Genomic DNA, 25,157 nt, shown 5'->3' on the forward strand with positions numbered 1-25,157 from the left:
GGTCCTTTTTATAAACAGTAAGACAGCCTCATCTTAATGTGTATCAATTTGAGGTGTTTGAGATATATATATATTTAAATGCCTAAATTTTGAAGGAGTTTCATTTATCTTGCTCTGTTACATTGAAAGGTATGATTTGAAGTATACAGCAAAAGTCTATTGATTCCTTTTCCAAGCGGGGAAAAGATTCACATCCATGAAATTAAGCATAAATTTTTGAAGAAAGTTATTTGAGTAAGGAATATAGAGCAAATAGTGCAGAATAAAATGTGGCTTTACTTTCCTGTTATATTTGACATCATGTGATCTTACTGTTTGATAGTTTGTTTCTGGGGATAAAAACCTGAAAGGTATATTATAATCAAAATATTTGGGTCTTTATTTTAAGGTGAAAAAGCTCATCAGTGTGAAGAATGTGGAAAATGTTTTGGTCGTAGGGATCATCTCACTGTTCATTACAAAAGTGTACACCTTGGAGAAAAAGTGTGGCAAAAGTAAGTGAAAAAGCAAAATGTTTCATAATTTACATTGCCTAAGTCTCTGAGGAAAGTTGTAACTTTTTAAATTTACTTTGTTTAATTGAAGTTAGGTTAACCAGTTGTTTTTCTCTGCATTCTGTAGCATCTCTATGGACCTAAAAGAATTCAGCAAGCATATTTTTTCCTCCTTGTTTTCAGTTAATTCAAAGGCCAGGGAGGTGACATGCAAGTTAACAATAATTAATAAAAAATCTTAGCATTTGGTTGCTGAGGCTCTTTGAGAGCTAAATATACTGACTATATATTATACTTAATAAGACAGCAATTGTTAGGAAATGTTTGCAGTCAGAATTTAAACTTGTTTCTAATCATACTAAGCATTTAAAATATTATTTTATTTAAAGGTGGTATGTGCTATCTTGAACATCAGCTTTTTAATATAATTTAGATATCCAAGTTTAACTGAGGTTAGTTGCTAAGTGTAAAACGTTCAAGTAATTCATGTTTTTGGATTAGGCATTTGGGCAAATGATAAATAACAGACATGTTCTAAAGTGCCAAGAGACTTAACTTAATAGTCCTGCGCATGATTAGCAAAATGTACATAGTATATATAAATGTAGTAAATCAAAGACCAATTTAAAGAGTAGTAGAAAGTGTTGATTTGTAATCATTTTTTACATTTTCATGTGTTGGTTTATTTATTATTTATTTCATTAATTTTGTTCGATGATTCACTCATTGAATCAATGTATTCACTGAACTCTTGTATTTTGTATATGTAAGGAATGATAGTATTTGCTGGGATATAAAGATATGCTGTTTAAAAAAGGAAATAGTAACTTCAATTCATTGTGCAGATAGACTTAAAACTACAGGCTCACTTACTCCAAAGGTCCTGTAACTTTTTTTCTTCATGATTTCTTTATAACCTTACAAATTATTTGGCACAGGAGCTTTTAGATATATAAATTATATAATAATATAATACGAATATATTTTAATATATTAATATATCTTAATATAAATTATAATGTAAGATAATATAAAAATATAACTTATTTAAATAAATAATTTGAATCATTAGAAATAAGACATTTTCAAATATTAATTCATTTGCTATCATATGCTAACATAAATAGCGATTTTTTAAGAAATAACTACAAAACAAAATATTAAAAGAGCAACATTATTTTACATTTTTATAAATCTCTCATGGCTTAATAGAAGACTGCAGCATTGTCATAGCTGTTGTGATATGTTATGTTGGTTGAAGCAATGAAGAAAACCTAGCCTTACATAGATATGTAGTTCGAAAAAAGAGGAATATTGTTAATAGTCTTCTCAGGTAATTATAGATATTCCTCTTTATTACTGCACTAAAGCTAAACAAGTGGTAGTTTCCTAAAGGTAGTTGTAAGGTGGAATATGAAACAGGATTAATGAGGTTTTCACACTCTATTACATTCAATCTCTTGGTCTCTTATACATTGAATGGATTTTTTTTTTACCATGCATAATTTTGTAAGATCATGTGTTTGTTATTGAGAAAATATGGGCTCACTGAGATGCAGATTTTCCAAATGTTAGCACATTTCACAGCATACTATTAACAGATCACATTTGTTAATATTGCCTCCAGTCTCTCAGAAAGGAGTACTGGAAAGCTGTCAAGATCACAGTGGTAAATACAAGTATTCCAAAGTTCTTATATTAGCTTGAAAGCTCAGATTTTATCATTGATAGCAAATATTGTCGGCTGTTTGTCTTGAAGTGACCAGCTCACTTCATTTCATTTTTGAGAGGTGCTTTTCCTTGAGATAACCATCACGTTTTGGTATGTAGTAGAAGTGCTTCATGTGTACTTCTCATTTTATCAGAGAATATTTAAAAGGCCAAGGCCTGAAAGGGCAAAATATAATAAAATCAGTAATCTTACTCTTTCATTACATTTTTTTCTTTTTGTGAGTATATGGTAGTAAAGAATACAATTATTAGTAAATTTTAATACTACTGCTTTACTTAGAGCTAAGTAAGATACTAGCAGTGTACCAGCAGTTTACCCACTGTTCCGTTTGCATCGTAGTGTCAATGTCAGCATAGTAAAAAAGGCAGATAATGTCTTATTATTTTGAAAAAAATGTTGATCTTGTGGACCCTGTGAAAGGAGTTTTGGGACCTACCATCACCTTTTATTTAACAGGCCTGTGGCCCTGTTGGCTGGCCTAGATGATTGAGGAACTAGAATCTGTAGACTCTACTTTTTTGCAAAGACTGGCTAATGGTGGTAGATCTAGAATATGGAGCCCTATGTATCATTTTGTGGAACTTGTGCTTCATTCTACATGTTAACAAGCCAATGAAAATTTTAAACAAAGGAGTGACACTGCTGGATTTGTATTTTAGGTATATCGCTTTTACTGATGTATGGAGGTTGGATTTGTGATGGATAAGTCCAGAGGCAAGTATATCAACCAGTTAGACAGCTGTTATAATCTGAGAAAAAGATAATGAGGGACTAAAGTCAGGAGTTGCATTAGTAATGAAAAGTGATATTTATTTGAAAAACATTTAGGCCCTTGTTAGCAATACTTCATGATTGACTTCGGGGAGTAAGGGAATAAGGGCAGTCATAGATGATTTCTATTTGCAAGCCTGGGTGGATGATTCCAGCCACTGAGATAAGAGAATAGAAGAGATGATTAATTTATAGAGGGAAATGATCAATTGTTTGGTGTTTATTGACTTTGAGATGCTCAATATAAATTGTCAACATAAAATTTGATGGATAGTAGTCTAAATCTCAGGAATGAAGTTTGGGCTATGGATAAAGATTAAAGGTTGTGAGCATATCAAAGAGTGCTAAGGATTAACACCCCTCCAACCAATTATTTTTCTAATCTTTGCTTCTAAACTTTTTTATGGTGACTACTTCAGTAACCACTTCTTCACATTCCAGTCAGTGTGGCAATCTGACCTCTGATCTTATTCTGCTCAAACAGTTATCAGTGTGACTTCCTTGTTGCCAAATCCAATAGGCATTTTTAAGTTCTTTTTTTACTGACATCTCTGCTTCAGTTGGAATTGTTTATGCTCTCCTTCCTTGAAAATCTATATGGCTTAGCATCCATGTGATAATGACAAGGTATATTTCATAGGGTCTTAGCCATGCAAGGCCCTACAGAATTTATCCTAAGTCCACTGTGAGGAAGTTAAAGTGTTTTGTGCATATTTGTGTTGAAAATATCACTTTGTTCATAGTATAGAACAAGGTTTCTCAGCCCAAACACTGTTGACATTTTGGACCAAGTAATTCTTTTCCTGTGTGTTGCCTACAACATTTGTCAATATGCATGACTTCTACCCATTATATGCCAGTAGCACTTATTCTCCTATCCCCAGTTGTGAAAAACAAAAACGTCTTCAGGCATTGCCACATGTTTTATGGGGGCAAAACTGCCCCTAGTCGAGTACTGCTTCCTCTTTCTCTATGTGCCCATGTATCTCTGTTTATATTTACCATGGATATGAATGGAATAAGGTAGACTAAGCATACTGGTTAGGAGTCTTTTGCCAGGGTTATTACTGACAACCTCAATTCACAAAATCCAAATTATCTGTGTAAATGTTTGTTTCAGGAGTTTGACACCAGCCTGGGCAACAAAGTGAGACCCTGTCTCTACAAAACAATAAAAGAAAATAAATTATCTGGGTGTGGTGGCATGTACCTGTAGTCTCAGCTACTCAGGAGGCTGAGGCAGAAGGATAGCTTGAGCCCAGGAGTTCAAGGCTGCAGTGAGCTATTATGATGCCGCTGCACTGCAGTCTGGGTGACAGACCAAGACCCTGTTTCTAACGAAAATAAAAACAACCATCTGTTTCATCAAGTAGAATTAAGTTCCTATAGGAGAGTCCTTTGCATGTTGTCTTATAAATGTTGGGTTGGATAAATTGAAAAATGAGGGACATTTGAAATGCTAGGCATAGTATGTTGCTATTTCGTATTGGTAACAATGTTCTAAACATTTCCAGTAAAACTCAATGGGTATGTTAAGAGCAAACTGTTTTACAGAAGATTAAGTAGCCCAAGTTTGATTTAATTATTTTGCCATGTATTCATTCCATATGAATTGCTTCCAAGGTGAGATGATGTGGCTTTCTCAATAACTGCCACTTAAATAATAATTATTTTATAAATATCTCAAATTATCACAATAAAATTTTCAGTTGAGAACTGTTAATTCAGACACTTCTTAGGCACTATGCTGTGGTGCTTACTAAGTTAATTTTTTTGGTAACTTATTGCTTTATTTCTGTCTAATATTTTATAATAAAAATAAAGGACTAATTTCATTTTTAAATTTAGGTATAAAATTTATTTTATTTATAAGTTCAAATTTACAATTTTTTGTTGGGACACAAACCGATGAGAGCAATTTTACCCTTTTGATAAATGCGGGTTTTGAAATTGCTGCAGATGCTTTTTAATCAGCCTGAGCATCTATTTTTTAAATTTAGTTAAGGTGTAATTTACAGAAAGTGAAATTCATTCTTTTTAGTGTATAATTCTGCAAGTCATGTAATCATCACCACAATTAAGATATGGAATAGTTTCGTCACCACAAAATTTCTGCCATGTCCCTTTCTAGATAGCTCTTCATTTCCCCTTTATGCCACTCTTGATCTGTTTCTATCCTTACAATTTTTCTTTTTGTATATTTGGATAGCTAGTAATAATAAAAGTTCAGTGACTTAAAGCAGTTGAAAATCTACGGACCTCTTTTTATAGATTCGTTTGTTGGATGTAACTGGAAGAGGAAGAACCAGAGGCAAGCTCAACACATTAAAAGTATTTCCATGTTTCTTTGGAGTTCTTTACTTTGTTAATGTGAGAATAATATATACAGTTGTAAATGAATTTGCAACTTATTTTCATTATGTTAGTTATTAATATAATTGTTAATATTGTCAGTTATTAAAATTATATTGAAAAACTCAAATCTTTTTATTTTCTTAGATATAAAGCAACATTTCATCAATGTGATGTTTGTAAGAAAATTTTTAAAGGCAAATCAAGTCTGGAAATGCATTTTCGAACGCATTCAGGTAAATTTTAATGGGTAGTTCATATATATATATATATATATAAAATGTGTAATCAGAAGTAAAATATAGGCATTTAAACTTTGTTGTTCTTGGTTATATTTCTTTGGATTTCCCCATTAAGAGTATTACTTATTATGTTGAAGTTCATGCCCTGATTGAACAATATACTCATCTTCTATTCTCTGTTATGTAAGCTTCAATACTTTTAAATATTTTATAAAACTTGAGAAAAATTCATCCATAGGATATTTAATTTTTGTAATTGTCCCTTTTCTGATTGTCTTACGGTTCTTCTTTATTTCGCTTTCTGAAGGCTTTCCTTAAGTCTTCAGATTAAATTCCTTGTTATCTTTTATTCTCTTCTCTTTTCAAAGAGTAATGCAAATATGACCTCATTGTCTTGTTTACCAAGTTACCATCGTGTCGTTTTCCTTTTTACATAGCCAGTCATGATTTATAGGTAGTTATAGTAGAATGCTTTGCGTCAGCTGCCTTCCAGAAGTTGTCATTTTTGAAATCTTTCCTTTTTCTCCCTTGGGAATGTTACTACAGTTTGAAATACAGAATATGTTAGATTCTTTCTTATATATTGTCTGAAGCCTTGTTTGCCTTTACATATAAATTAACATTTTTAAAACCTTGTTTTCCTTAAGAAACAAACCCATTTATGTATTTATGCCTGCTTTGTTTTATATTCAATTCGGATTTTGTCAAGCTGCTATTCTGGAAGAGAAAAATAAGTGATTTCATAAATATTAGAATGGTAAATAACTGAATTTGGGCAATATTAGTAGCAAATAGTTGCAGTAAAGGATTTACTACTGATACAGTGCGGCTGTTAAAAGCAAAGTTAGACACCCCTCCAAAAAAAAAAAGGCATAATTTGGGGGAGCATAAATAAAAGTGTAAAATGAGGAAACAAACTTAATGGTATCTTCCATATCTTTTGCAAATAATTAACCTAAAGAACTCATGACTTGAAAGAGATGGAGAACTTACAGAAAGTTAATTTCAAACCATAGATGATTTAAGAATTGTGTACAACTTCAAGAATTTTTCCAGAGTAGAAATTTAGTGCTGGCTATGTTGCATCGAAATTTTTAAAAACACTGATTTATAGTTATTGGTTGGTAGCCAGCGACAGTGTGGAACATCAATCTCTGGATATTTCACAGTTAATTGGAATTAGAAGACAAGTCTCTCTGTCCTTTGAAAATTGAGGACATGGCCCGGAACGGTGGCTCACGCCTGTAATCCCAGCACTTTGGGAGGCCGAGATGGGCGGATCAGGAGGTCAGGAGACCAAGACCATCCTGGCTAACACGGTGAAACCCGTCTCTACTAAAACTACAAAAAAATTAGCCGGGCGTGGTGGTGGGCGCCTGTAATCCCAGCTACTCGGGAGGCTGAGGCAGGAGAATGGCGTGAACCCGGGAGGCGGAGCTTACAGTGAGTCTAGATCCCGCCACTGCACTCCAGCCTGGGCGACAGAGTGAGACTCTGTCTCAAAAAAAAAAAAAAAATTTGAGGACATGAGCTCTGTGATGGAATAAGACAAAGACTATGGCTGTTATGAAATGAGAGGGAACAATATTAGAAGGCAAGAGTCAGCAAATACTTGTTGAGGGCTAGATAGTAAATGTTTTAGGCTTTGCAAGCTAATAGTCTCTGTCACAATCCTTCAGCTCTGCTGTTGTGGTTTGAAAGCAGCCACAGACATTGTGTAAGCAGATGAAGCATGCCTGTGTTCCAATAAAACTTTATTTACCAACTCCCAATCTAAAGTGACCAACAGTCTACCCAGACAGGACTTCACAGAGTGGCTTTTGCAAGAAATGGTCGCCATGTTCCCAAGTCCATTTTTGAGATTTATAGGTTCAGAAACTCAATTTTATCTGTGCATTGAGAGTTGTAAGTATTGTGAGTAATTCTTCACAGTAAATACTGGGAATAGATTAGCCAGAATGTCATTAATTTACATTCTAGAAAATGAGATATTAATGTTTACTAGCTAGGGTGTCTTTATCAAGGAAGCAGAATTGCTGAGTTTATTAATCAGAAGGAAAATTGCAAATGTAGAGATAGAGTAAAATTAGATAGTAATTTTGTGGAATAGTTTATCTAGGAAATGGTGAAGGATTTTGAACCATCCTTACCCTCAGCAGGTGACCAGAAAAATTTTGTTCTTCAGATTTTTTTTCCTTAGTTAGGATACTCTTAGTTCATTATTTATATATATTGCTAAATTTTTGGTTTTTAGAATTTACTTAACTAGACTTCCTCTATATCTTTTTTTTCTTCTATTAGTATGTCTTTTCTCCATATCCTCATCTGGAGAAACAATAAGATGTGTTTGTTTCAGTTTTGGCCAGTTCAGTACACCTAATTGCTTCAGATGAGTATGTACAATCAGTGCATATCCTAGGGCTTGTGAAGAGTTTGGCACTCAATAAATATTTGTTGAGTAAATAAATTTATTATGTTCTCCTATGACTCTTCTCTAATTTCTTTGATTTTTAAACCACACAGTTAGATAAATTAGTTGGAAAATATATATAAGATTTTCTTCTACAGATAGCTTTTTCTAATCATGAGTTTTGTTTGTTCAATCTTCAGAATATAGTGATTACATCTATTCTTTAACAGTTGTCTTGATGAAACATATTCATTAAATTGGCATAAAGATGACCACAAATTTAGGACTTGATTTTAATGTTGACTGATTTCTTTATTCAAGGTGAATTTTCTTTCTAAGCTTTTTTTTAATTGAAGTATAGCACACAAGTGCACAAATCTCAAACAGCTCAATTAATTTTTATGAATGAATCCATCAATGTAGCCACTACTCAGATCAAGATATAAAATACTACCAAGATTTCAGAAGGATTCTCTATGGCTCCTCCCAGTCAGTAACCTCCTTGCAAAGATAATGACTATTTTGATTTATATTAATAGCACCAAAAATTAATTTTATTTGAACTTCATGTAAATGGAATCATGTAATATGTAATCTTTTTTTCCGGATTCTTAATATTAAGTGTGGATTCCGTTATGACAGTAATTTGTTTATTTTCATTTTCATCTTCATATGACCGTTACAATTTATTCATTCTACTTTTATGGATACTTGGTTTATATTTGCTTGGTTCTCTTATGAATAAAGCTGCTGTGAACATCCTTGTCCATGTCTTTTCATACACATATGCATTCTTTTCTCTTGTATATATTCATGGCCCTAGGATTCCTGGCTCATAGGATATGCATATGTTCTACTTCAGTAGATACTACTAAGTAGTTTTTCAAAGTAATTATGTCAGTTTACACCACCACCAGCCATGTATGAAAATCTCAGTTGCTTCACATTTTCATCAACATTTGATACTGTTTTGTTTTTGTTTTTGTTTTTTGTTTTTTTTTTTTTAAATCCATCTGATAGATACGTAACACTATCTGAGAGTGGCTTCGGCTTGCACTTCTGTGATGAGTATTGATGTTGAGGACCTGTTGTTGTGCTCATTGGCCATTTGGGTATCTACTTTTATGGAATACTAAATTAATTCTTGTACTTATTTTTAAAAATTGGAGTGTCTATCTTTTTCTAATGGATTTGTAGATATTCTTTCTACGTTCCAGATATATATATATATATATATATTACAGATATCTTCTCCTCTATGACTTACCTTTTCACTCTTAATGATGTCTTTTGATGAACAAAGGTTTTGAATTTTAAAGACGTCATGTATCATTTTTTTCTTTATAGTTCTTTTGTGTTTTCTTTAAGAAGCTTTTGCTCAACCCAAGGTCATTAATATTTTTTGCTGTTACCTTATAGAAGATTTATTTTAACTTTCATATCTAGATCCATGAACTTTCTATAATTTGCTTTTGTGTTTGTTCTTTTTTAAACATAGGGTTATCCAGTTGCTTTAGCACTATTTTTTGGAAAGACGATCCTTTCTCACTACATTTCATTGGCATATTGTTGTAAATTAAGTGATCATATATGTGTGCTTTATTTGCCAACTTGTTATTTTCAAATGTGTTTATTATTTTTGTCCGTTTGTATTTTTATATAAATTTATAAATAGTCTGTTAATTTCCACACACAAAAATACTTGCTGTGAATTATTGGAATTTCATTGAACCTGTGGTCAACTTTTCCTTAATTGATTTTCTTTACAACAGCATAACATCCAGTCTGTGAACACCTCCATTAATTTGTTTAGATTTTTTTCAAAGACGTTTTGTGGTTTCTAGTGTAGCTATCTTACACATTTTGCATTACATTTATACCTAGGCATTTGATATTTTTGTATCAAATTTTGACCTTTTTTTAATTTTATTTTTTATTTGTTTCTGGTATATAGGAATAGAATTGAATTCGTTTATTGACTTTTTATCCAGTGACCTTGCTAAATTTCTTATTAAATTTTATAGTTTGCCTCTAGCTTTTTTTGAATTTTCAAAGCATGCAAACAGGTCATCTGTGAATAATGACAGGTTCGTTTTCCCCTTTTTAGTCTTTATAACACACTTTCTCTCTCTCTCTCTCTCTCTCTCTCTCTCTCTGTCTTTTGGGGTTGGGAAGTAAAACCTTATTACTTTGGTCACATCTCCAGTAGAAACATTGATAGTAGAGATTATTTTCTTATTCTCATCTTCAAGGGAAAAGCTTTCAATAATTCACAATTAAGTATGATATATTTATAGGTTTTTTGTAGATAGATAAGGAAATTACTATCCCTAGTTTATTTAGAGTTTTTGTCATGAGTAGTTGTTGAATTTTATGTTTTTTCTATATTGATTGAGGGATTGAAGTGATCATATTTTTTTATTTTATTTATGTGGTAAATTATACTGATTGATTTTTGAATATGAAACCTCATTTCTGGAATAAACCCAGACTGGTTTGACATAGTACCTTGCTAATGATATATTATCTTGTTCATTCTGTTCATGGTGTACATAGAAAATATCTTGTTCATGCTGGGTGCAATGGCTCACAAGCCCCTGTAATCTCAGCACTTTGGGAAGTCGAGGTGGATGGTTTGCTTGAGCCCAGGAGTCCAAGACCAGCCTGGGCAACATGGCAAGACCCCTTCTCTACGAAAAATCCAAAAATTAGCTGGGTGTGGTGGCGCATGCTTGTAGTCTGAGTTACTCTAAAGGCAGAGGCGGGAGGATCGCCTAGCCTGGGAGATTGAGGCTGCAGTGAGCTGGGATGGCACCACTACACTCCAGCCTGGGTAATGGAGTGAGAACTTGTTTCAAAAACAAACAAACAAACACATAAACAGATGTACAGACATGCATATATCCTGTTTATGATATATTATCCTGTATAATTGAATTCAATTTGCTTATATTTTGTACATTTTTTTGGTTCACAAGACATATTGCTTATATCTTTTCCTTGTAATGTCCCTGACAGGCTGTGTTATCATAACTATGCTGGTCTCAAAACATGATTTGGGAAATAATTTATCTTTTTCAGTTATCTGAAGGAGTTTGTGTAAAATTGGCATCATTTCCTCATTAGTGTTTGGAAGGATTAACAGAATAAATTCCTGAGTTTGTTTTCTGTAGGGAAAAGTTTTAATTAATGTTTTTTTCTTTTTTTTTATTTTGAGACTGAGTCTCACTCTGTCGCCCAGACTGGAGTGCAATACTATGATCTCAGCTCACTGCAACCTCCGCCTCCCGGGTTCAAGTGATTCTCCTACCTCAGTCTCCTGAGTAGCTGGGATTACAGGCGCCCGCCACCACACCTGGCTAATTTTTTTTATTTTTAGTAGAGATGGGATTTCACCATCTTGGCCAGGCTGATCTCCAACTCCTGACCTCGTGATCCACCCACCTCGGCCTCCCAAAGTGCTGGGATTACAGGTGTGAGCCACCATGCTGGGCCTAATTGAACATTTTTTTAAGTGTGTTTTTTAATTTATGTTTTAGTATGACCGTTAAAGAGCTGTCATATTTTCAATTTATTTATTCACTTTAAAGGTATTCTATTAATCTAAAATGTAAAATCTATTGGCAGAATTTGGGCTATTTTGTTATTTATCTTTTTAGTGATGATAGTCTTTAGTGATAAGCTTTTTGTCATTCCCGTTACTAGTAATATGTCTTTTCATGCTAAGGATTTATTGATTTTATTAATCTTTTGAAAGAACCACAAGGTTTTGCCGATTTTTCTCTTTGTTGATTTATTTTATTTTTCATATCTGCTTTCTCTTTGTATTTCTTCCATTTTGTTTGTATTTCTTCTTTTTTTTTAAATTATACTTTAAGTTCTGGGATACATGTGCAGAATGTGCAGGTTTGTTACATAGGTATACACGTGCTGTAGTGGTTTGCTGCACCCATCAACCCATCACCTACATTAGGTATTTCTACTTATGCTATCCCTCCCCAAACCCCCCATCCCCCGACAGGCCCCAGTGTGTGCTGTTCCGCTCCCTGGGTCCATGTGTTCTCATTGTTCAGCCTCAGTGAGGCAATGCCCCACCCTGGTTCAGCTCACCCTCCATGGGCTGCACCCACTGTCTAGCCAGGCCCAATGAGATGAGTTGGGTACCTCAGTTGGAAATGCTGAAATCATCCGCCTTCTGCGTTGATCTCGCTGGGAGCTGCAGACTGGAGCTGTTCCTGTTTAGTCATCTTATCAGCCACCAGCTTCTATTTTTTTTTTTTTTTTTAAATTTGCCTTTCCCTGCCTTTTTTATGTAGATGCCTAAGTTGTTAAATTTTAGTATTTTTTATTGTTTATTGTATGTATTTGAAAGCCATGTTATCCTCTGAATACTGCTTTAGTTACAATCCATACGTCATTTTTAATTTCATATTTCCATTATAATTCAGTTAAAAATATTTTCTACTGTCTGTTCTAAATTATTCTCTCATTAATGGTTTACTTCAAATTGTATTATCCAGTTCCTAAATATTTGGGGATTCTCTAAGCAAGTTTATGTTACTGATACCTAGCGTAATTCTACTCTTGTCAGAGAAGATATTCCATTCAAATATTCTACATTCTTGATTTTTTACCACTTATTTTGTAAGTTACCGAGAGATTTATGTGAAAGTCTCTACTATAACCATGATTGTAAATTGTTTATTTCTTTTGATTTTTTCATTTTTTGCTTTATGTAATTTGAGGTTATATTATTAGATATATGTAATATATGTTATACATTAAGATATGTATTATATATGTAATATAATACATGTATTACATATATATTATTAGTCAAATCTTTCTGTTGAACGGTCTTTTACATAATTATAAAATGTTGCTGTTTATTATGGTAAAGATTACCAGCACTCTTTTGGGTACTTTCATATTAAATATATATATTTTTTACTTCCAAGCCTTCTTTGGACTTATATTTATGATATGTATCTTTTGATATTGTTTAATTATCTATTTTGATCATCTTTATCCTTTAATTTGTATGTTTAGCTTATTTAAATTATATGTGATTTCTCACTTACTTGGGCATGAATATATCATCATGCTGTTTACACAATTGATTCCTTGATGCTTTTTTTCTCTTGTCTTCACTTTGTTTATAATCATTAAGTATTGTTGTTGTCATTTTTCCCTCAATTAACTTCTTAATTCTGTGTTCTTTCATTATGTTTTTAGTGGTTACCCAGGTTAACAGTGTGCATTCTGAAATTGTTACAGTCTACCTTACCTTCTAGAAAAGATAAATAAAATAATTGAAATTGTTCGTCACTTTCCAGAAACTGCAAATCTTTATAACACCCTTATCTTTCTTATCTCTTATGTATTGTATGTATTTTAATTCTTCATGTCTCTTAAAACCCAAATACATTGCTTTTTTGTTTTAAATATGTAATATTATTTAGATTTAACCATGTATTTATTCTTTACTGTTTACTGTTCTTCCACCTGGGGTCATTTTCCTTATGCATGAAAAGTTCTCTTTCATGCAGTTGGCTGGCACCATATTATTTGTTTGAAAATGTTTTTATTTTACCTCATAAGCAATAATTTTTTTGACTGTAGAATTTACGTTAGCAGCTTTTTTTCATTTGGCACTTTAGATAGGTTATTTTTGGTTTTGGAGCTTGTTTTGCTTTTGTTGAAAAAAATATACTATCAGTCTTATTGTCGCTCATTTGAAGGAAATGTCTCTTTTTAATTGGCTACTTTTTTAGATTTTTCTGGTTTTGGTTTTCAGAAGTTTTACTATAGTGTGCCTTGATTTGAGTGTGTGTGTGTGTGTGTGTGTGTGTGTTTTGTATTTTGTGAGGTTTGTAGTGTTTATTGAATCTGTGACTTGATGTCTTTCTTTTATTTAGAAAGATTCTTAGCCATTTTCTTTTTAAATATTGCTGTTGCCTACTCTCTCTCTTCTTTCGGAGACTTCAATTACATGTACATTAGACATCTTCACTTACCTCTTCTAGAGTTGCCTTTGTTTCCCATAGATTCCAATCTCTGGTAAAATTTACTTTTCCTATTTTTTCCTGTACATATTAATCATATTGATTTTTATGTCCCAGTCTTTTATGTATAATATTTGCTTTGGGTGTATGTATTGCATTTTTTCCCCTCTTGGCATTTGATCATTTGATTCCGTTTCTTGGCATACCTGGTCACTTTGTATTGAACTTTCGATTTTTTGAGTTAAAAATTACAGAAGCTCTTGAACATGTGTTCCTTCCAGATAGATTTAATTTTTTTCTCACAAGCAAATAGAATATGAGAGGACTTTGTTCTGTTTCTGGCTGCTTCTGATCTGCCTTTCTCCTAGTTCATCATTGTATTGGGGTCTCTACTGACAGCATGGTGTTTTTACTAGAGTTCCTCACTTTGGTGAGTCCTGAACTCCAATCTCTGTCTCCCATATTCTTGGGATTGCTGAATATTGGTCAACCCTGTAGCCTTCTGACTCTTGGTTTCCAGCTGTCTCACCCAGCAAATGTTTCTTTTAATAGTTGGCAAATACAGATATTTTTGTTAATTTCTCTGTTGTTCCTTCTTTTTCAGGCTCCTGACCCTTCACTTCTTTGGTAGTCCCAAACTCCAACTTTTATCTTCCCATTCCAGTGAGATTTTCTCAAGTGCTGGGCTGCAGCTTGGCCTCTATTTCCCCATAGACTAAATCTGAAAGTGCACTGAGGAGAAAATAAAGCACCTCTATACTTCCTGTGTCACCAGACCTTTCCCCTTTAGGTTCTGGCTGACTTGGCTGTGTTTTGATGCCTGCAAAGAGTAATTTGGGGGTGGGAGTTATTTTTAAAAAATCTTTTATCTTTCCCCCTCATCAGTAAGAGGCATGATATGATATAAACTACTTATCAAGTCTGAAATAAGTCTCTTAATGTACATTTTTCACATACCAATTTTTAATATCTAAAGAAAGGTGATTCTGTGGATGACATTTTTAAATTCTAAAGGCTCATAGATTCTATGATTTTAGCTATTAGTTTACATCTCTTTGAGTATTGTTTATTTCCTTCTACTCTTAATGCTTCTTTCTGTACGTCATGAAAGGGACCTTTTGGTTGCTTTATGTCTCTGATTTATGATCTTGAGATGCACTCCACTTGCATTATTGTTGTTAAATACATAATCTTACTATAGAAACTCTCACTGCAGAAAGCTTATTTCCTTAATTTGTATTTTTTCATCAAGTTGATAGTTTTCACCTTTTCTGCTATGTATCTTTAAGCACTCTAGGTTTGCTTTTTACATTTAATAATGTTAACATTTTCTTTATGAATTTTCATCTTTTTAAAAACCTAAATTGATTTTTCTATTGAAAATGATAGTTGTTTAAAATAATAATCGAAACTTCTCAAAGGAATATGCCCATTTGGATTACAGTTTTCTAAAAGTATCTGTTATTCACTAGAACTGATTGAATATTATTCTAAGTTTAAAAACATCATTGCATTTATAAAACTTTTTTAATGAAGATACTCAAGGACCATCATGCTGATTCTGTGCCAGAGAACACTCAAAACTTAAACTTTTGTCTTTAAAAGTAAATTCTGTACTTCTTGATGGTGTTAGTATTGCTGTGGTCGTGTTCTTATTTAAAAACAAATTATAGAATGCTCCTTGCATGGCAAGTATTGATGCCAGGGATTTATAGAAAGCACTTAAAAGTTCTTGCGTTTTGGAAGTGTAAGTTTTGTTGTTTTCAAAGCAGTCTCCTCTGAGCTTTTCCATATTATCTCTGATTATAGGCATTCACTTGTAAAATCAAATGTTAGATGCTGTGTGTTCTATACACAGTTAAAAATACTTTTTCTGAAAAGTTAATTATCTATATAATGTGTGACATCAGTAATAATGTTAGTCCAGAAACAAGTAAAAATTCAATAGTACTAGGTACTCAGCCTCCCAGTCTGTCTAAATTTTCTGATAGTGGGATTTGAAGGTTCCAATGGGCTACAAAATATTTAACAATAATATTTAACAAATAATAGTTTGATATTAATGATTCAACTTGAAGATGTAATTATATTTTAATTTACTAGGAGAATGGATGATGTTTCAAATGGAGAAATGAGAAGAAAATATCAACAAACTCATGTGACAATCAATATATAATTTTCTAATTTGGCTTTAAAATAATGCCTTTGTGTCTACTGCAGTATTAGTGTTTCTGGATATATTAGTTTTCTGTTGCTGCTGTTAACAAACCACCACAAATTTGGTGGCTTAAACAATACAGATTTATTACCATGTAGTTCTTTAGGTCAGAAGTCTGACACCAAGCTGAAACCTAAGTGTTTGGTAGGGCTGTATTTCTTTCCAGGGGCTATAGGGAATAATGAGTTTCCTGCTCATTCAGGTTACTGACAGGAATCAATTATTGGAATTGTAGGACCAGCACTGAGATTCTCGTTTTCTTGCCTGTTGTAAACTGAGAGCCTTTCTCAGCTTGTAGTGGCCGCAGTATTCCTTATGTTCTAGCTTCCTCCTTCCATTTTCAAAGCTAACAATTAGTGATTGAGTTCTCATGTTACATCTGTCTGACCCATTCTTCCTCAGTTATTGGCCATCTTCTACGACGCCTATGATTAGATTTGACTCACCTGTGTACGCCTGTTGGTCTGCCTATTTCAAGGTCTTATCTTAATCTGATCTTCAAAGTCTCTTTTACCATATAAGTATCTACAGCTTCCTGGGACCAGAGTGTGTACATCTTTGATAGGCCATCATTCTGCCTACCACACTGGCTAACCTAGGAATTTATAGTGTTTTATATAAAACAAAACAAAACTATAGTGTGAGAACCTGACTGAGGGGGAAGTAAAAACAGGTCCAACTTCTTTGTTCTTTCCACTGAACAACTCTTGTTATTTTGACCTCAGGCCAGAGATAACTACTTCTCATCTAATCCAAGGAACCAGGTTAATTAGAATTGCTGTTTTAGTTTTTATCCTCCTTGTGTGGGGGAGGAAATCAGGTGTTTTGGTTTAACTTTTTGAGGGCTATGGGAATAAAAGTAAGCAATAATAATAGTTTACAAGCACTTATTATGTACTAGGTGCAGTGCTAAGCCCTATTACTCCACTTTCTCTTTTATTCCATTTACCAACTCTGTGAGGTAGGTATCATTATTATTCCACATTACAGATGATAAAACTAGGCATAGAAGTTGGGTAGCTTGCTCAAATGTTTGACTAATAAGTATGATAGCCAAAATTCAAACCCAGATCTTTTTGATGTTTAAGCCTCTTATTTTTACCAGTTTACTGTGCTGTCTGCATTTTGTGATAGTATACAGTATTATTGCTATTATCAAGTTCTTGCAAGTATTCACATTGAAGTTTGCTACTTGAAGTCATTGTCTTATCAAGTTGAGTACATTTTACATTTAATTATATTCTTGTTCATACAGGTGAAAAACCATACAAGTGTCAAATTTGCAATCAGTCTTTTAGAATTAAGAAGACATTAACAAAACACCTGGTTATTCATTCTGATGCCCGACCTTTCAACTGTCAGCACTGTAATGCAACATTTAAGAGGAAAGACAAGCTGAAATACCACATTGACCATGTTCATGAAATAAAATCTCCTGATGATCCTCTCAGTACTTCTGAGGAAAAACTTGTATCCTTGCCAGTTGAGTACTCATCCGATGACAAAATCTTTCAAACAGAAACAAAACAATATATGGACCAGCCCAAAGTTTATCAATCGGAAGCCAAGACGATGTTACAGAATGTATCTGCGGAAGTATGTGTTCCAGTAACACTGGTTCCAGTTCAGATGCCTGACACTCCGAGTGACCTAGTGCGTCATACTACCACACTCCCACCATCTTCTCATGAGATTCTGTCATCACAACCACAGTCAACTGATTATCCACGAGCAGCAGATTTAGCTTTTCTGGAAAAATATACTCTTACTCCTCAACCTGCAAATATAGTTCACCCAGTTCGACCTGAACAAATGCTAGATCCTAGAGAACAATCTTATCTTGGAACATTACTGGGCCTTGATAGCACTACTGGTGTTCAAAATATTTCTACTAATGAGCATCATTCATGAGTAAATCTAAACATTCCACAGATTTTTGGACGGTTATATGCTAATGGTAGAGCTGATAGCTTTTAAATTTGTGGGGCTGCTATTTTCTCATTTTCTCTAGTTTCTCAAGTCCTCAGAACAGTTTCAAATCAAGAAAACTATGTGTCTCTATTTACTGAACATGAATATTTGGACAAAATTTCTGACATAAAATTTCTGTGCACATTTTTGTGATTTTTAAAGATTATTCAGTGCTAACTTTTAATGGTTTCTTAAATTTTTTGCAATTATTAGCTGCTGATATTATGGAAGTATTTTTTTTAATCATCAGAGGAAATTTTTATTCTTCTTTAATCTTATTCCTCCCCTTCTTCTTCCTTCCCCATCTTACAAACAAGTTTGAGGACCATATAGCCTTGAAAAAGGAATTAAGAGTATACTGATAATTGCAACTGTTTCTTATCCTAACTTAAGATTCATTATTACTTTATACAAATTTTTAAAATTGAAATTAGGAATTTGAATTTACAAGAATGTCTTGGATATTTCTGTGTTGTCTTTCCATTCATCTGTAATTTTAGTTTATCATTATCCTTTGGACTTTGGACTTTCAATATATTCAAAGCCGGAAAGCTTAACTAATGTAAGATTAGCTGTTAAATGTAGGACTGAAATAATAATCCAGATAATTGGTTTTTGCCTATACTTCAATTGTTACGAATAAGAAAGGCAAACACAGGTCTGGGCATTAAATTATACAAACTGAAAATGTGTTACAAGAAAAATATGAGAGTTTTAACTAGATCTTTTTCAAGGTAAGTTCACCTTTTGTACTTTACTATTTATTTCAGAAATGTTAATATAATATAGCGTATATCTTCATCTCACTGAGGAAAGAGCAGTTGTAACTAGATGAAATTTAATTAAACATGCTACTTTTAGTTTCATTTACTTGTCTGGTAGAAACTCTAGGAAACAGAATCTAGATATTTTGTGTTCAATTGTTAGAAACGGTGCCAAACAAATTATGAAATTTGTGCCTAATTTAACTGAACATTGTTTAATTAAATGGAACCACTACTTATATACACATTTACATGCAATCTAGATCTTTAATTTTGCCTTCACAAAAGCCTAATGTCTGTAATTAACCTTTAATTTTTATTTCTGTATGAGACAAAAGTTGAGGACTTGGTGAAAGGAAATAGCAGTTACAGCAAAACCTCAGCAATTAAAATTGAGGACAAAATCAAAATTATAAAATACCTTTAAAGACATGCACTTTCCATATTTTCAAGTCAATTTTAACTAAAAACTAAGATAATGTTTCCTAGTAGAGTTGCTTGAAGATTAGACTAGACAGGGTTGATTTATTATTAGCATGTCATTTGTACATAAACTACTAGAAAATAGCAGTTTTAAAAGTTTTCTATTTCAGTTTTGTTTACACTCCTAATTGCTTTAAGCACTTTTTTGTGTGTGTAAACTGTAAAGTCTAGCCTAGCCCTTGTGAAAAAAAAAATCACAAATAAAATAATGAAGTTTTAATGAATAAAGTTTAACCAATTAGTAGTGGTGGAAACTGTTGCTGAAGCACTTAAGAAATAAAGGTACTTTACAGCAATGTTTGCCATACTAGCGAAGATAAAACAAAGAAATATTGAAAATTGAGGCAGTTAACCAAAGTAGCTCATATAAATAATAAAACCAGTCTGAGTTTAGCTTCATTTATCAAAGTTTGGTTGTAATTGTCTTAAGACTAGTGGACATACTAAGTTCTCCTTTTTAAAGCATTCTTATTTCTTTGTGTGGAAATGTTATTATATCTGGGGTACTTACATGATTGAGCTTGACTATATGAGGTACTGTTAGTCTGTTAGTCTTTCAAATTGACTTTTAAAAATACATATCTTTATGATTTTCATCATAAAGACTGACAATATTATAACTAAAAATCTTACTATAATGAAAGAAATCATACATAAAAATGTAGCCTGCCTTACATATAAGCTAATGTAGAAAAGTTTAGACTTATAAAAAGGCAGATAGTATATATATATTTATATACATGTATGTATATGGTATATTATACATTTGGTGGCAGAAAAAGAAGATATTGCATTTTCACATTGAAAAGAATACTTTGATTTTTGAAGGTATTTACTTTAGAGTTCTTTTAATAATAATGTTCTAATGCTTTAAATATATAATTTAATTGTAGGAATTGGTTTACATAGAACTTTTTTGGAATACATCTCTTAGTAAAATGAAATATAATTATATAATTGTATTTAGTTACTATTGTAGATATCTTAAACTTGAGTAGTGATTTACTGTTTTGTAAAATGCTTTCATATATGTTATCTCATTTGAACCTCATAAGCATCCCTGAAATAGAAAGAACAAGCTATATTCCCACTTTATAGATAAAGAATTTGAGGTTAAAATAAAAGGACTCATTTAAGCTCACAAGGTCAGTAAGTGGCAGAGCTACTAGTAGGGAAAGAAGAAAGCTAGCATTAATGAATGCTTACTATGTGCCAGGTACTACATCCTGTCATTTAATCTTAACCTAGTCTGGGAGATGTGTAATATAATTCTGATAAAGAAATAGTTTCAGTGGATGATTGAAAACAACAACAACAAAAACAAAATGAAACTAATCTGCTGCCTCTAATTTCCAAAAATGTAAAAAATTTTACAATTGTGAAAACCTCATGGATTTGGGCAAACTGAATGTACATAGGCTTTTGACAAAAGTTGGCACAAAAAGTATAAAAGGAGGCCTATTCTTTTCAGTTGACCTTTTGTAATATTTGATTTAGAGTATTTTGGACAAATGCTCTCTAACTCTAATCCATTTATTTTGTAACTGTACTTAAAATTTTGAATCTTGCAACTAAGTTTAGCCTCATTCAGTTTTTTTTTTATTTTGCGAGCATAATTTATTGTTTTAAATTAATTTTTAGCAGATAGCAGTTAGCACTTAATCTGTAAATGGAATAATTTATCAAGTGCAGAAATGTGTTAATCTAATGGGTTTTGACTTAAATGCACCAAAGATTTTTAGTAGGTATTAAATAGTTTAAAAGAATTTAAATTCTTTCTTGTTTGAATAACTATTTGTCCAAAGAAGCACAGTTGAAGTCCTAGAATAATGGATTTTTTTTAAAAAAAAAGTCGTTAGTTTGAATACTGAGATGATTGTTTGTGTTTATATGTATAAAAATAGGAGCAGAAGAAAATACTCTGGGAATAGTAATACTGACAAACCAATTATAAGTGAGAATACTGTTTTCCTTAGTTTAATTAATACAATGTTACTTTTTTAGTGAACACTACTAAATGCTAAACAAGCCTATTTTTTACACTACGCTATCAAAATAATTTTTGCCTTTGATTTTTTTTAAGTCAGGTTGAAGTTATTTTTGTAAGAAACCCCACCTATTTTTTTTTTCTTTTTTTTTTTGCAGCCTAAAATCCCATTTAACGTTAGGGGTTGGTCCCTATGCCAGCAAGATTTAACCAACTGTAAAGGTAGTAGTCTTTGCATACATTTAAGTAATTAAGGCATTTATTGCTGGGAGAATAGAAGTAGGAAAAATACGGTTTTAAATTGGTGCTTTATTAAGTGACTTCCTTTTAGGCAATGGCAGGTCATGAAATAGGTACACTAATAATTTTCTATCAACCTTAAAAAGTGTCAAAGCATCTTCGTAGGGTGACTCTAAACTGCTAATTAATGGTTAATAATAATAAGTAATTATCATTGGTTGCTTTTCAATATAATTGCAAACAAATTAAGAACACAGACTGATATGTTTATAAGCTTGAGTTTTCTTCCTACCATATCATTCTCATATATCAGTGATGAAACGTCAGATTTTGAGCAGTAGCTCTTTGACAGTGTCCTTTTATACCCAGTCTTTTCTGCATTGAATGCTTTGTGCCTTTTCAATGTGTTGTAGTTGCTTAGAATTGATTCTGCTAGCTAGAGTATACTGATTAATAGATTTTTATTTTTATTTTTATTTTTTATTTTTTTGGTTATGGGTGTTATGATTGTGTTGCCTGCTGGTTGGGCAGCTTTTCTTTTTTTTTTAGGTTGCTTTATGTTTATATAGGCAAATTAGCACTAAGTGTTAGTGTGAATATTTGTTTTTATGATTTATATATCATTTAAAAAATCTCTGTTGTGGCCTTTATAGTTACTGTGAAGCCACTCTTGGGCCTGTCTCTACATGCTTATTAGAGGAATCTGACAAGTGAAATAAAATGAGTAGTGTGTCTGCATCTGTGTCTCTGTTTCTCTCTCTTTTAAATAACCAGTAACCGTAACTACACAGCTCTGCACTGAATGACCTTATTTCAGTTTGCCTAAAACTGAACAAGAGGTGATGGTTTGAGATGAGTTTCTTATTAGGAGCAGGAACATCCTAACCAATATATAACGAGTTGATAAACTCAGGAAAAATTAGGACTTTAAAGAAAGTTGTATTTGGATATTCTAAGATTCAGTGCCAAATTTAAAATGCTTAGAAATATACTCTACAAGTAGCGTTTCTAAAACTTTAAGTAGTGTTATAGTAAATGCTACTTGCTATTAGAGTGCATAAGGGATAATGTGAGAATAATTTTCTAAACAACTTCTAGAAACTAGACAGTTCTTCCTTATATCCTACCCTTTTACACATTTCTCTAATGTGGGGTTTTTTGTTTGTTTTGTTTGTTTGTTTGTTTGTTTGTTTTTTGAGGGTAGAGGGAATCCCCTCCTTATTTCCTGTAAAATTATTTTTACTTAAGATACCTTTTCCCTATAATCTTAGCATGCTTTCTGCTCTTTCTCTTCGGAAGTAGCATTAATAAGATAGATGTAATAGGATTAAGATGTGTGGAAGATGAGAAAAAGAAGGTTTTTGTAGAGGGAGTGTTTATGTTTTGTTTACTTTTCATGTTTCAGCTTGCTGTGTATGATCATAAATCTATGATCTTGAGAAAAATCCTAAAACAATTTGAATTTAGCCTATGCAGCCAATTACATAAAGAGAAATTAAGGATTATATTCAGAGGAGAAATTAAGGATTATATTTGGAGCATAGAGGTTATACAAAGAATGTAACCTTGTCTGGTCAAATTCTTAGGTAAAGAAAAGTAATCAATGCTTGCATTGCTGTTGGAGATTCTAAAAGATGTATTGAATGAGGAGGATATATCTCATTGTTACTGCACATTTTTTTGCTTGGTATTCCTGCTTGCGTTAAGGCTGGACAATGTACTGTGATGTAATTACAAAATTTTGATTCCTTCCAACAATTGGACTCTTCTTATCCCTATTGATAAAACTGTATTACAGTTGATGAGTGTGGCTGCCAGAAAATAATACAAAACTGGGCATTTAGCTGTTCCACATTGTGTAGTAAGTGTTTTGATTATGGGGATTTACAATGTACATTAAAGTAGAAATGCTTTTGAACTTGTTTTCAGTCTCAAATAATAATTTTTGTTTTTAATTAAGGATACTTTAAAAGCAATGACAGAAAAATCTAAAATATCAGAATTAATTATTGTGAACTGTGTGTAAAATATCTTGTGAGTTTTATACATACTTTGGTTGTCTAATGTTCCTAAGTATAAATGTCTTTATAGAAAATTTCAGTTCTCTGTGAAGAGTAGGAAGTGTACTGTATATTGAACTAGTTCTTTGTGTTATTTTGATATTTAAAATAAATATGAAGTTCTTTGGTCCTAATACAGCATATCTAGGTTTTATTGAATCACATTTTCACAGGATGGGAATGCAGTACTCTGAAACCAAGCAACTTGCAGCACATTTTAAAACATTTTCTCATAAGCTATATATTTGGAAATATTTTATATATTAAATTATAAACCGTTAAACTAATGAATTTTAAGTGTAATATAAATTCAAATAGTAGTAATGAGTTCTATGCTTGAAGTGGTCATATTATGCTGTTTTTTAGACAGAAATCTGAAGTGTAGTAAAATTCATTAGTGAAATGAGTTATTCTGTATAATATTGAGAGGGGCCACTCTTACCTCTAATCCCCCTCACTTCCAGAAACATACATTCTGGCTATGGGAGAAGTGGTTGTTGGTTGAAGGCATAAACTGTAGGCTATAGGATGATACCCCCAAACTTGCAAGTTATTTATCCCTATCTGGCACCATAACTGAGCCTCCAATAGACTTTCTCTGTTTTATCTCAGCAGCTGCTTCTCAGTGTTAGAAGACCAGTAAATTCTATAGGCATGAGCACATTTCTGCAAAATGAGTCTTCTGATTATAGCCAATGTTGTGTGTGATACTTAGTTTACTATTGCTGTCTAATAAATTATACCAAACTTAGTGGCTTAAAACAACAAATATTTATTACCTCCCAGTTTCTGTGGGTAAGGAATCTAGGCTGGGTTTAGCTGGGTGGTTTTAGCTCAGGGTCTCTCATGAGATTGAAAACAAGCTGTTAAGTCAGAGTTGCCATCTCTAGAGGCTTCACTGGGGTTGGCTTTACTTCCAAGCTCACTCATGTGGTCCTTGGCCTCAGTTCATCACATGGCCTCTCCACAGAGCTGCCTAGTGATATGGCAACTTCCTGCCCCTGCTTCCCCCTACCCCTCCACACACACACCACTTTCCCGAAAGCAATCCAAAAAAGAGAGTGTACCCAGGATTTAAGTTGTTGTCTTTTTATAACCTAATCTTGGAAGTGATATAGTATCACTTCTATTGTCACTAATTCTAGTCCACATGCAAGGGACACAAATTAAACTTCCTGTCTTGAAGAGAGGAGAGCAACAAATTTTTGGACATATGTGAAAACCATCACATATTCATTGGTTTATAGATAAAGCTTTTTATAAATCTATAGATAATGGGGGCAGATATAGTAATCTATACTCAGAAAAATACGTTTATCCCAGAGAGGCAAAATATTGCTCCTTCCACAATAGAAAGGGTTTAATGTAACAACATGCCACAGGTAGTTAGCTGGTCCCACTGGAGAATGGAATTAGATTGGATGTTCA

At 32.7% G+C, this 25,157-nt stretch overlaps 1 protein-coding gene across 1 annotated transcript in view; it reads left to right on the forward strand.

Annotated features, from left to right (window-relative positions):
• ZBTB41 (zinc finger and BTB domain containing 41) overlaps nucleotides 1-23,863 on the forward strand; it is a 52,093-nt gene extending 28,230 nt beyond the window's left edge. The window contains exons 9-11 of the mRNA XM_011995705.1: nucleotides 389-494; nucleotides 5,497-5,585; nucleotides 17,480-23,863. Coding sequence (XP_011851095.1) covers nucleotides 389-494; nucleotides 5,497-5,585; nucleotides 17,480-18,135 — 851 coding nt within the window. The 3' untranslated portion in view covers nucleotides 18,136-23,863. The remainder of the gene's footprint in view (nucleotides 1-388; nucleotides 495-5,496; nucleotides 5,586-17,479) is intronic.
• Nucleotides 23,864-25,157: the final 1,294 nt, after the last annotated feature.

Source organism: Mandrillus leucophaeus, unplaced genomic scaffold (assembly GCF_000951045.1).
Source record: "Mandrillus leucophaeus isolate KB7577 unplaced genomic scaffold, Mleu.le_1.0 Scaffold1132, whole genome shotgun sequence".
Classification (NCBI taxonomy): Eukaryota; Metazoa; Chordata; class Mammalia; order Primates; family Cercopithecidae; genus Mandrillus; species Mandrillus leucophaeus.